This window comes from Apium graveolens, unplaced genomic scaffold (assembly GCF_009905375.1).
Source record: "Apium graveolens cultivar Ventura unplaced genomic scaffold, ASM990537v1 ctg9006, whole genome shotgun sequence".
NCBI classification, from domain to species: Eukaryota; Viridiplantae; Streptophyta; class Magnoliopsida; order Apiales; family Apiaceae; genus Apium; species Apium graveolens.
Genome location: NW_027421656.1, coordinates 6,582 through 19,849, shown reverse-complemented (window position 1 = coordinate 19,849; position 13,268 = coordinate 6,582). Strand labels below are relative to the sequence as shown.

Genomic DNA, 13,268 nt, shown 5'->3' with positions numbered 1-13,268 from the left:
CTGTTACATATCCACTTCATATTGTTGATTCCGTGCAAGGTTTTACACCAACTTATCAGGCTTTTGTAGCAAATTCCACTGTCATCCCTGAACCCTTATTTTATTCTCAAGCTATAAAAGATTCTAACCGGTGTAAAGCAATGCAATTAGAACTGAGTGCTTTGGAAGCCAATAATACTTGGCAAATTACTTCTCTTCCTCCCGGCAAGAAGGCAATGGGTTGTAAATGGATTTATAAAGTCAAGTATAAATCTGATGGTACTTTGGAAAGATATAAAGCCAGATTGGTGGCTCAAGGTTTTACACAGACTGCAGGAGTGGATTATTTTCAAACCTTTCCACCAGTAGCTAAAATGGCCACTGTCAGAATGGTACTATCCATTGCTGCTATTCAAAACTGGCATATTAATCAGTTGGACATTACCAATGCTTTTTTAAATGGAGATCTTCATGAAGAAGTGTACATGAGATTGCCTCCAGGTGTGCCTATTCCTGCTTCTTTTGTTGGCACTAATCCTGTCAGTGGTTTGATAAGCTTTCTGATGCTGTTATCCAATTTGGCTTTACACAATCAAGGGGAGATGCTTCTATATTTTATCTACATTCAGTTACTTCAGTTACAGTATTGTTGGTTTATGCTGATGACATAATACTGGCTGGTTCTTATGTCAAGCAAATTGGAAAGATAAAAGAGTTTCTTGCTTCTAAGTTCAAACTGAAAGATTTAGGACACTTGAACTATTTTCTTGGACTTGAAATAACAAGGTCTTCAGAAGGCATATATATACATCAAAGGAAGTATGCAATGAATTTGCTGGAGAATACAGGTCTGTTAGCTGCAAATCCAAGTGCTATAACCATGGAAGCTCAACATAATCTCCAGTATGATTCTGGAACATCTTTTCCTGATGCTATGCAATACAGAAGATTGGTTAGGCAGTTGATTTATTTGACAATTACCAGACCATACATTTCTTATCCAGTGCATATATTGAGTCAGTTTATGGCTGCACCAACAGATGTTCATTGGAAGGCTGCACTGAAATTAGTAAGGTACATAAAGGGTAATCCTGGCCAAGGTATGTTTTTATCAGCTAAAAGTCCATTAAAATTGAAAGCTTTTTGTGATGCTGATTGGGCTACATGTCCTATGACTAGAAGATCATTGTCTGGATATTGTGTCATGTTAGGAGATTCACTTATTTCATGGAAATGCAAAAAGCAGAATACAATAGCAAGATCTTCTGCAGAGGCGGAATACAGAGCTTTGGAAACTATACTATGTGAAGTCACTTGGTTGTACAATCTATTCAAAGAAATATATTTCAAGATTCCTACACCAGTTCCTTTGTATTGTGATTATACATCTGCAATTCACATAGCTGAAAATCTAGTTCTTCATAAGAGGACAAAGCATATCGAGCTGGAATGCCATTTCATCAGAGATAAAGTCAAGGAAGGGCTGGTGTAACCTGTGTACTTGTCTACCAAACAGCAACCAGCTGATCTACTTACTAAACCTTTGATAGCTGCAAGACTAACGTATTTATTGAGCAAATTGGGAGTTCGAAACATGTTCAGACCTACCAATTTGAAGGAGGGTATTAGACTGCATAAGATAGATAGTGGTTAAGTTAGAAATTAGTTAAGGGTAGATTAGACATTTAATCTAGTTGAGAGTTAGTTACTTCCCGCCTAAAAGTTTGTTCTTGTAAACTTGTATATAACTCAAAACAATCTGTACATTTTATTCATTCAATACAATTTTCATTTTTCACATTAATTTGAAATAACAACATACTGGTAGAATTATTTCCAAGTGTTCACAGTTTAGCGAAACCGATAATATAAACTCAGTCACTGTAGAAATAATTCTGTAAAACCTAAGTCTTTCATTTCCTTCGGCATATCCATGTATGCAAATTCTGTTGGTCCTATACGTTCAACCATTACTCTAGCCACCTCATCTCTGACCTCATCTCTGCCAGCTAATGCCCAGCTCAGCTAACTACAGCTCAACATTCTGTTATAAATTCTGTGGACACAATTTGCAGTATATATAGTCATTGAAAAAGTGACAAAAGTGGTAGTAGTGTGTATAAGACTCTATTCTTCTTCTTCATAAGTTTGTTAAGTTTGTAAAACAGATTCAGATGGATTATAGAAAATAATATCTTCTAGTTCTCATTTCTACACCTTCAATGCATTATATTTGCATTATCATCATGGTATCAGAGCATGATTTCAATCAAAATCAACAGTTAATCGGTGTTCTTTTCAGGTGATCTTGTTCTTGTCTTCAATTCTTCATTATATAGATCGTCGATTTATTCGATTCGTCGTCATCGATATTTCCTAGCAATTTCATTGTTCATAATAATTTCTGATTTCAAGCTTTGCGATTAGTAACGATTAGTGTTTTGTTGATATTGGTTGAGATGTATAAATGTTTTGTGTGTGCATATTAGTTGTTTATAGAATTTGGGAACGATCTATCGTTAATTCATTAATTTTCTTCATCAAAATTGTGATTAGATCAGTATATTTTGATTCTCTTCAATTTAAGCAACGATTTATTGTTAATTTTGTGATTAGACCAGTATATTCTGATTCTCTTCAATCTAAGCAATGATTTGTTGTTAATTCACCAATCTTCAAAAATAAATCAATTCATTACTCGATTCACTATGTCTGAAACTAGATCTAGACCGTGTTTACCACCTAATAAGGATCCTACCCGTGTTTATTTCATTCATCCTTCTGATTCTAATACTACTCAGTTAGTATCCGTCAAATTCAATGATACTGGATTCAATAACTGGAAATGTTCGATGATGCTAAGTCTATTAGCTAAGATTAAAATCGATTTTGTTGATGGTATTATAAGCAAGCCTGAACCAACTACAGTTGAGTATAAAGCCTGGGAAAGGTGTAATGATCTAGTGTGTGCTTGGTTGTTGTTCAATATGGATGATGTGATAGCTAAAAGTGTTCTGTTTCTCAAAAGTGCGCGTGAAATTTGGATTGAACTAGAGGAAAGGTTTGGCTATACATCCATGACACAAGTGTATTCACTGGAGCAGCAGTTAGCTGAATTGAGTCAAGGTTCTAATAATATATCTGAATTCTTCACTAAAATTAAAATGATTTGGGATGCAGTCAATGATGCAAATCCGTTTCCTACTTGTACCTGTTTGAAATGCACATGTAATCTGGAACATAGGGTTTATCAGATGCAGCAAGATCAAAGAATGATTCAATTTATAATGAAACTAAATGAAGAATTTGCATCTGTGAGAGGGAATATATTGATGCAATATCCTATGCCTAACATCGCTAATGCTTATAGGCTCTTTGCTCAAGAAGAAATACACAAGGAGTTATCATCTGTGACAAGTCAAACTGAATCTTTAGCCTGTTTTTCAAAGAAGAAAAATTTCAAGAATTTTAAGCCACAAAGTATGTTTAACAAGAATCAGTTTGTACCTAACAAAACTACAAAAGGAGTTCAGGCAGGTGCTCCTGGGAGAAAACCTCAATATTTCCGCACTCATTGCAAGATTCCACCAGGGTTCAAATCTAACAGGGATAAGAAGGTTGCTGCTACAATTCAAGCTGATTTGATTAAAGAAGAAGGCTCATCCTCCACCACTTTTTCTGCTGCTCAGTACAATCAATTTCTGGAAATGTTAAACAAACGTCAGCAATCTGGTTTTTCTTCTGTCAAGCAAAATGAGGACTCTTAGAACACTCATGCTCTTCTAGCAGGAAATATATGTCTTATGTCTAAATATGATAAAGATTGGATTATAGACAGTGGGGCAACATATCATATTTGCTCTAATATTGATCTATTTAAAGATTACAAATCAGTTACTGGTAGCAATAAGTTTATTACTGTTCCAGATGGGAGAAAAGTTCAGATAACTCATATAAGAAAAATATCTCTAAATAATGACATCATTTTATATAATGTACTTTATGTTCCTGAGTTTTATTTCAATCTGATTTCGGTTAAGAGGTTATGTAAGGATTTGAGTTGTCAAGTAGTTTTCATTCATGACAAGTGTTATGTTCAGGGCCTTTCACAGAGGAATCAAATGCTTCTTGGTAGTCTTCACAATGGATTATATCATACTGAACCTGAAGAAACCGAGTCACAAATATGTTGCACAATAGTTGAAGAAGCCCAGTTATGGCATCTAAGGATGTGGCATAAACCATTTTCTCATCTCAAGCTAGTAAATCCACAATGTGATACCAAAAATTGTGCCAATCAATTCATCTGTCAAGTTTGTCCTGCAGCAAGACAGACTAGAAAGTCTTTTTCTTGTAGTTGTATCAAAACAAAAGGTGTATTTGAATTGATCCATTTAGATATCTGGGGACCATATCAAACAAAAACTCCAAATGGTTGTAATCAGTTTTTAACTGTGGTTGATGCTTACAACCGATTTACTTGTGTTCATTTGTTAAAACCTAAATCTGAGGTTATTTTTGTTTTGTTGAAATTTGCTGCCTATGTTGAAACTCAGTTCAAAACTAAGATTCAAAGTATAAGATCTGACAATGCAAAGGAGTTTTGTGAAGGTGATTTGCAAGTTTTCTGTCAAAAGCAAGGTATTCTTCATCAACAAAGTTGTGCATACACACCCCAACAGAATGGGGTAGTAGAAAGAAAGCACAAACACTTGCTTGAAACTGCTCGAGCTTTATCTTACCAGTCTAAAGTACCTCTTCGATATTGGGATGAGTGTATTCTTTGTGCAACCTATTTGATTAATCAAATGCCATTAGCTAGTATCAATAATCACTTTCCTTATTTCAAACTTTTTAATCAACCTCCAGAATTAGACCATCTTAGAACATTTGGTTGCTTATGTTTTGTTAACACTCTAACTGTCCACAGAACCAAATTTCATCCTCGAGCTATTCCTGGGATATTTTTAGGATATTCCTAATACATATTAAAGGATAAAAGGTTTTAGGCATTGCTACAAACAAAGTGACTACTTCCAGAGATGTCACATTCTTTAAAAAACATTTTCCCTTCTTATTTCAAAATGAAACTTCCGCTTCATCTTATCCAACAGTCATTTATCTTTCTTCTGTCACTCCTTTTTCATCTATCATTAATCATGAGTAAATGTTTCCTTGTTCTGATGGAAACGCTAGTTCAGTTGATACTAACAGTCCAACTTTGAATTCTTACATTGATCTCTCAAATACTCCTAATTCTTCAAATACTCATGATACTAATAGTATTTCTTCGACTGACCCTTCTTTAGTGCATAATATCAATACTTCTGTTCTGGATACTCATCTGCCTTCTTTAAGACAATCAACCAGATATCATAAGCCTCCTGGATACTTAAAAGATTTTTACTGCAATACAGTTTTGCTGTCTAATCACTGGTGTAATCTAGTACAGTTTTCTGACCTTCCTTGTGAGAAGAAATGTATTATCTCTAAGATATGTGATATAATTGAACCTTCCTCTTATTCAGAAGCTTCACAACATCCTCTTTGGATTGAAGCAATGAACAAAGAATTAGTAGCTTTATCTGCTAACAATACTTGGAAATTGACTGATTTACCTAAAGGAAAAAAGGCAATTGGTTCTAAATGGGTATATAAAGTTAAACTTAAAGCAGATGCAAGGCCCGTTTAGTAGCCAAGGGTTTTAACCAAAAATATGGTATTGATTAGACTTTCTCTCCTGTGGTTTAAATGGCTACTATTAGGTATATTCTAGCTGTTGCTGCTTCTTCTGATTGGTTTGTTCATCAACTCGATGTGAACAATGCATTTTTACATGGTGATCTATCCGAGGAAGTGTATATGAAAGTGCCAGATGGTGTTCCTAATCCTTTTAGTAAAGGTTTGCAGACTCAGAAAATTAATTTATGGGCTTAAGCAGGCTTCTAGAGAGTGGCATTCCAAATTGACTCATACCCTTATTCTTCAAGGTTTTGTTCAGTCAAAAAATGATTATAGTCTCTATATCAGAAGCACTGCTGGTTTAATCTGCATTGCGGCAGTATATATAGATGATGTTATCTTGACAGGTACTGATCATGAAGCTATTTCTGAACTTAAAGTTTTTTTGCATCAGACTTTTGGTATTAAAGACCTTGGCAGATTAAATTACTTTCTTTGCATAGAGGTCAGCTATCTCTCTACTGGTATATTTTTGAGTCAAAAGAAGTTTACTCATGAGCTACTTGACAATAGTGCTCTTGATCTTACCAAGAAGGCTACGACTCCATTGCCTTTAAATATGAAACTTTCAGCTGGTGAAGGTGATTCTTTGTCAAATTCTGATGACTATAGGTCTCTAGATGGAAAATTAAATTTCTTAACAACTACTCATCCTGATTTAGCCTATACTGTGCAGTCTCTTAGTCAGTTTATGCACAGTCCTTGTACTACTCATTTTGCTGCTTTAACACACACTCTTCGATATGTGGCACATACTGTTGGTCAGGGTATTCTGCTTAAAGCAAATACTGACATAAAGCTTCAGGCTTTTACTGATTTTGATTGAGCTGCTTGTTCTAATTCAAGGAAATCTATTACAGGATATGTTCTTCTATTAGGAAATTCACCAGTTTCTTGGAAATCGAAGAAACAAAGTACCATTTCTAAGTCCTCTTCCGAGGATGAATACAGGGCAACGACAACTGCTTCTTCTGAGGTCACTTGGCTTATTCGTTTATTGGTGGAATTGGGTGTTTCAGGTCTTACGCCGGTTACTCTTCACTTTGACAATCAGTCCGCACTACATATAGCTAAAAATCCTGTATTTCATGAACGTACGAAGCATTTTGAGATTGACTGTCATTTTACAAGGGACAAAGTTATGAAGGGCTTAATTCAACTCACGTATTTACCTACTCATTGTCAACTTGCTGATGTGTTTACTAAGATTTTGCCTTCTCTATATTTCAAAGAGCTTCTTTCCAAGTTAGGATTTCATGATCCTCAGTCTCCTACAATACCTAACTTGAGGGGGGGTGTTGGTCCTATACGTTCAGCCATTACTCTAGCCACCTCATCTCTGTTGGTGTTTAGACTAATAAAAGAAAGAGAGAAAAATATAGAGAAGTAGTGAATGAAATGAGATACATACTTCTATCTAATTTCTGATAACCAACGTGTGATTTTATACACTAAAAAAAACTAAAACTCCTAAAAACTAGTTATTATCTTATCTACTAATTATTTGAAAAACACCTAACAAACTAATCAACAAATATTCAAGAAAACAATTCAAATAATTTTGAATTATTCTCAACACTCCCTCATAATTCAAAATTCTAAAAATTAATTCGATGATGCTGTACTTCCCACCATCACCATTGTTGTTGGAGCCCTTCTCTCCACAGTTTCATTTGGGAGCCCTTCTCTCCACAGTTTCATTTGGGAGCCCTTCTCTCCACAGTTTCATGTTGATGTACTTCTCACCAACGTACACATTGGAGCACTTCTCTCCAATATCAAAATAGTTCTTCATCAAATACTTGTGTCTTATTGACACTTTCTTCCGTCTTGACTCTACAATACTTCTGCACATGTCCAAACCTCTTGCATTTAAAGCATTTAGGTCTTTCCTTGTTCCAATATTATTTTTCTTCATGTCCATTCTTCTTACAATGACCACATTGAGTAAATTTTATTTTTTGCTTTTGAGTTTTTGCCAAAAAAGCTCCTTCCACCGCATTTTCAGTTTCCTTGTTTCTCATCGCTCTTCTTTGTTCTTGAGCTTGCAGAGAATTAATTAGCTCGGATAATGATAGTTCACTTATAACTTTTGAATCTTCAAGAGATGAAAGATTTGACTCAAACCTTTCAGGCAAACTCACAAACATCTTCTCTACAATTTTGCTATCAGGCACATCTTCTCTAATCAGCCGCATTTTGTTAACAACACCCATCAAATTTTTATAATAATCTTGTATAGTGTCTTTTTCTTTCATGGCTAAAGTCTCAAAATCCCTTTTGAGATTTAAAACTTGCATCCTCTTTATTCTTGCGTTGCCCTCATACAATTCTTTTAGTTTGTCCCAAGCCTCTTTTCCTGTTTCACAAGCTATAATTCTTGTGAAAATCGATTCTAACACGGCCGTATGAATAATTGATAAAGCCCTTAGACCCTTACTTGACTCATTTTCGTGAAACTTGATTTGATTTAGAATAGGATTGTCTGTAAGAGGTTGTATCTCCCTCTCACTTTTCACCCATGTCCATAAACCCAAATCTTTCAAATGAGTTTTCATTTTAACATCCCATACTTGATAATTTTCACCACTAAAAAATGGAGGAGAAAGATTTGGTGTTTGATTTGAAGACATGGCTATGTTATATCACAGACCCTTAAGATCAATAAGGCTCATGATACCACTGTTGGTGTGGTGTTTAGACTAATAAAAGAAAGAGAGAAAAATATAGAGAAGTAGTGAATAAAATGAGATACATACTTCTATCTAATTTCTGATAACCAACGTGTGTTTTTATACACTAAAAAAAACTAAAACTCCTAAAAACTAGAATTTATCTTATCTACTAATTATTTGAAAAACACCTAACAAACTAATCAACAAATATTCAAGAAAACAATTCAAATAATTTTGAATCATTCTCAACAATCTCTGACTTCATCTCTGCCAGCTAATGCCCAGCTCAGCATTCTGTTACAGTTTCTGTGGACACAATTTGCAGTATATATATATAGTCATTGAGAAAGTGACAAAAGTGGTAGTAATGAAAAGTGGTAGCAGTGTGTATAAGACTCTATTCTTCTTCTTCATAAGTTTGTTAAGTTTGTAAAACAGATTCAGATGGATTACAGAAAATAATATCTTCTAGTTCTCATTTCTACACCTGCAATGCATTATATTTGCATTATCATCAAATTCTAAAGTAAGAAAAACAAGCCCAGTAATTGATATATTAATCCAACATTACAGAACCACCTATATTTAATAGTGATGATTTGCAAAAGCCAGCAGCAACCAGAAGTTCAGCGCTTGCTGCGACCTTTTTTTCCTCTTTTAGGTACTGCATAACCTGCGTTTGTTCAATAAACAATAAGTTGAAACATAGAATCAATATTCTGAAGCTTGTAATAGAATGTTCCTATCACTTCTGCAGTAACTTGTTATATAATTTTAAAAACTCAAAAACAGTTTTAGCAGAAAAAAAACTTATTTAGAGAGAGAGAGAGAGTAAGGGTGGATCTGAAGAAGTTAATATAATCATATTTGATCGAAAACGACTTAAATTTTTGAAAGGGAGATATTTAGAACAAAAAGTAAAATTGGACCGCAGAAAGCATTAGAATGAATGATATATTACCAGGCCTAGCCTTCTTTTCCCTTATTTCCTTTTCTAATTTTTCACTGTAAGCTTTTAATTGTTCTGCGGTATTTTCAGCCTCTACAGCTTCCTTTTCCGCCTCTTCAGCCTCTGCCATAGCAGCTTCAGCCTCCTTAACTGCTTCTACAACAGCAGCAACAATATCCTCAGGGCTCATCAGCCCTATACTTATCAGCTCTGCATTAACTTCGCTCCGTAGGCTGTATGAGTATGCTGAATCATACTCCATTCCTTGCTGCACATGTGAGATTTACTTATTAAATATTACTGATTAGAAAACTCGGTCTTTTTTCATAAGGATAAGCCTCAAGAAATCCTGTGATGCTCTACTTGTTAGTGATATATGTATTTATAATTTGCTAGGGCCTAAAACATAATCCATACTTCACTTGAACATTTTTGGTTTAATGGATCTAAACCTATAATACGCAACTTATCTGGTCATAATTTAATAGATAATCAAAATCGACAATAAGCTTTAGCGAGACCTTCAAACACATATATCTGCACTATGAAGATATCCATTAGAACTAAGATTAATCATAAAATCTTAGAGTTTATATCAATAGAAGTTGAGACTAATGCAGTATATACTGATGCTCTAAAATTTACATGATGCTGTAGGCTCAGCATAGTTATTCATAAAAATCAGCCCACAGACTAGCAAACAGTTTTTTTGTAGTACAAAATCGGTAATACATTAGCATGCATGTACATACATATTTGTATACCACTGTACTTCAAGGGATCATAGTACTCAGACAAAAAACTTAATCTCTTCACTCATTTGCACATTGAACTTCTTCAAGATCATGCTTTTTGGTTAAAACAGGAAAACTAAGAAAAGGTAATGAGTGAAGAATTGAGATTAGTACATGACACACTCTACTGATCAGATTAGAATTTATCAAAAAAGTAAGTGTAATTTGTACTAGAAAATTCAATAGTTCTCACCACAAAGAGCTTATATAAGGAGCATGGAGTCACAGGTATCCGTCAAACTTATCGCGATGAAATTAATGAGAACAATAGTAAGTGTCCAGAAAAGAAGATAAAGCAAATAAAACCAAAGAATCTCAAAGAAGATCAAACAGATAACTTCCGTACCTATCATATCCACAAACTAAATGTACATAGATATAGAAAGTTGATACTTGCTTGGTATATGAAGAACAAAAAATAGAAAATTCAATTTCATTATAGCAGACAATGAAATAATGGAAACTCTAAAAGAGTAACACCAAAAGATACGAATCATTAATGCACAACAAGGTGTCTACTTTCTACTGATTCAAGATCAAGTAACAACAGCCACACATCATAAAACACCAACTATAGTAGCAAAATATTTTATGTATACGACCTGATTGAAAACCCATGAGCAGTACTTTCAAATTAATTTTTACTTTTACTGTAATGGACAGTGATACCTTACTATGAACATATATGACACAACTTATGATCATCAAGCATTGACCAAGTCCCTTCAGAAATCGAGTTTATCAATAGATATGTTTCCTAATTATATATAGATGAAACTAAACCCTAAATTTGTTTTCTTTAAAATCTTTATAATTTACAACTTAAGAATAGAAACTTCACAATAAAGCCAACAACAAACAATGAGAGCATATTTGACTTAAGAAGTTAATATGCTTGTCGATATCAGAAAATCAACAATAATCGTATGTGTATCTGATCTTTTCAGTAACCCTCTCAAGTAAATCAAGCTTATGATTAGAGGAATAACATCTCAAAGTTGGAACTTCACAATGAAGTCAATGAGAAACAAAACTCATCAAATGACTTAAAAAGTCTATCTTCATATTGGCTTAAAAAGTTAATATGCTTGTTGATTTTACCAATACTCTAAAGTATATATATCTTATCTTTATATTAACCCTCTATGTGAATTGAACAAGCTTAAAGAATAAAGGCAGAAAGACCAGATTGCAGCAGAGAAATAAATTATAGAAACTGCTTTATTTCCCCCTTCTAACCAAAAAAGATTAATTACCTCGATGAGTTTTCCATCAAATGGAACAGTTCTTGTATCTTCCAACGAAAACCTTGTTAGCTTTTCAAAAACACGCTCATGTGATGCTTCTTTAAATAAGGATGGTGGCTCGGGTTCAGCGATTTCATCTTCATCAGAGCCCTCACTAGTAAGAGCCACAAATTTACCACAGCTTCGGCTGGTCTCCTCCATTTTCTTTGGTACAGGCTTGCATCTGTTTCGAGGCTGGCCATTCGTTATGATTTGCATATTTCTCCACTTGTCCTGAAAGTCCTAACAATATTTGTTTGAAAAAATCGGAGAAAAGGAAGGACACCAAGAAAGGCTTGCATATATTATTTTGCCAACGGTATCTATAATAGTATGGGCATTAGCTTCCCGATTGTTATTACTGTTCATATTCAAACTGTGAGTAAAGTTTTTTATCAGCAATGAAAGAAGGTGTGCAAGGTTCATCGTACCTTGAGGTCCACATTTGAGCGCCTACGCAAGACACTTCCGAACTGGGGGTCTTTGAGAATAACCCGCCATTTACCGGCACCATGCTTGGCTATTCCAGCTCTCATATCGTCTTCCTCTTCAACAGTCCACTTAATCTTACAGGGACCCATAACTAATGTGATCTGTGAAAAAGTGAAGCATTTAAAATCATGCGTACTGTTCAGCGCATCTGGAAAGAAGATAACTGAAGATTTACTGAAACAAATTTAGCAAGAACTACACTAATTTTCTCTTTAAATGTTTACAGAAATTCCTCTAAGCCCAATTTTCCAACACACAATTACAAAGGTGTGCAAATGGTTGATTATCATGAATCATGATCAACAACATTCCACACATGAATATTGTAAAATTAAGACAATTATTGTAATTGTCTATTTAGTAGAAGGTTTATACTATAAAGACTAGAAGCAAAATATAGGGTCTGACAGGAAACTTAAGCTAAATTAACAATGTCAAGAACGAACCCGAAGATCATCAATGATTACGTACATTAGTCAAAACACACTAACAGGTAAACTACAATATTAGTTGATAAAGAAGTTATATGGCTACAGTTAAATAATTTTCTTAATTACATAGTTATGTTAAAAGAAATCTTAGCTTTGACTCTTTGATGTGAGACTTGAGTTGATATATAAGAAGATGCAAAATCAGGGCAGTGACTAAACTCCCTGCTGTCTTCCAAGTCACTAAATTAATTAATTAAAATCCGATTCTGGCTGACCTCAAAATTTAGTCATAAATTCTCTTAGCCCCAAATCTCTAGGACTCAGTAGGATATCATAAACAAACACACAAGGTACATAGCTTGATATCATACAACAAGATAAACAAACAATTCAAGATTTATAACATCTAGCACTTACTTTTAACAGAATCTTTTTAATTTCCCTGTGAAAACAGCTTGATTTAACAAAAAAAGGTATACAAAAATAAAAATGTTAGATCACTGTCAATAAATATTTTCTAAAATTCTTGATACAAAAGGTGGCCACTGGCACTGAATTTTCACGATGTTTTTTAGAAGAATTGTGGGCTTACCTGTATTTTTGATAGCAGAAAGCTGTAGAATATTTGTTCCTTATGCATGTATCTGGTCATATATATCATATGTGTGTCTATGAAGGGGGTTGATGCTTGTCTATATCTTATATATTTAAAATAATCTTTTAAAATAATGTACATAAGTTACTTATATCTTAACATTTTGGGATCCTTTTGGTTCACTAGGCCGTATGAGTTTGGAATGAAAAATGAGTTAAGTTGGTACGGGATTGATGATATTATATGTTTGGTTCAGTATTATAATAAATCTGTTTAATTTTAAATATAATTGAAGGCTCAATTTTGATTCAAATATTACATTAAA

At 34.0% G+C, this 13,268-nt stretch overlaps 3 protein-coding genes across 5 annotated transcripts; 1 reads left to right on the top strand and 2 right to left on the bottom strand.

The window, feature by feature from the left end:
* The first annotated feature begins 2,687 nt into the window (after positions 1-2,687).
* On the top strand, positions 2,688-3,746 carry LOC141705526 (uncharacterized). Its single transcript, XM_074508441.1, has one exon. The coding sequence runs from the start codon at positions 2,688-2,690 to the stop codon at positions 3,744-3,746; it is 1,059 nt and encodes a 352-aa protein (XP_074364542.1).
* A 3,879-nt stretch (positions 3,747-7,625) lies between these two features.
* On the bottom strand, positions 7,626-8,354 carry LOC141705525 (uncharacterized). The gene has a single exon (XM_074508440.1). It carries the CDS (start codon positions 8,352-8,354, stop codon positions 7,626-7,628), a length of 729 nt encoding a protein of 242 aa, XP_074364541.1.
* A 373-nt stretch (positions 8,355-8,727) lies between these two features.
* On the bottom strand, positions 8,728-13,021 carry LOC141705529 (single myb histone 6-like). 3 transcript variants are annotated; one of them, XM_074508445.1, is made up of 6 exons: positions 12,941-13,021; positions 12,766-12,802; positions 11,857-12,018; positions 11,396-11,668; positions 9,358-9,613; positions 8,728-9,069 (listed from the first exon to the last, which is right to left on the bottom strand). In XM_074508445.1, the coding sequence occupies exons 3-6, from the start codon at positions 12,004-12,006 to the stop codon at positions 9,023-9,025; spliced, it is 726 nt and encodes a 241-aa protein (XP_074364546.1). In that variant the 5' UTR covers positions 12,007-12,018; positions 12,766-12,802; positions 12,941-13,021; the 3' UTR covers positions 8,728-9,022. The 3 variants fall into 3 exon arrangements, with proteins under 3 accessions (XP_074364546.1, XP_074364544.1, XP_074364545.1); XM_074508443.1 differs by lacking the exon at positions 12,766-12,802 and having other exon boundaries at positions 12,941-12,989; XM_074508444.1 differs by lacking the exon at positions 12,766-12,802 and having other exon boundaries at positions 8,734-9,069; positions 11,396-11,659; positions 12,941-12,989.
* Positions 13,022-13,268: the final 247 nt, after the last annotated feature.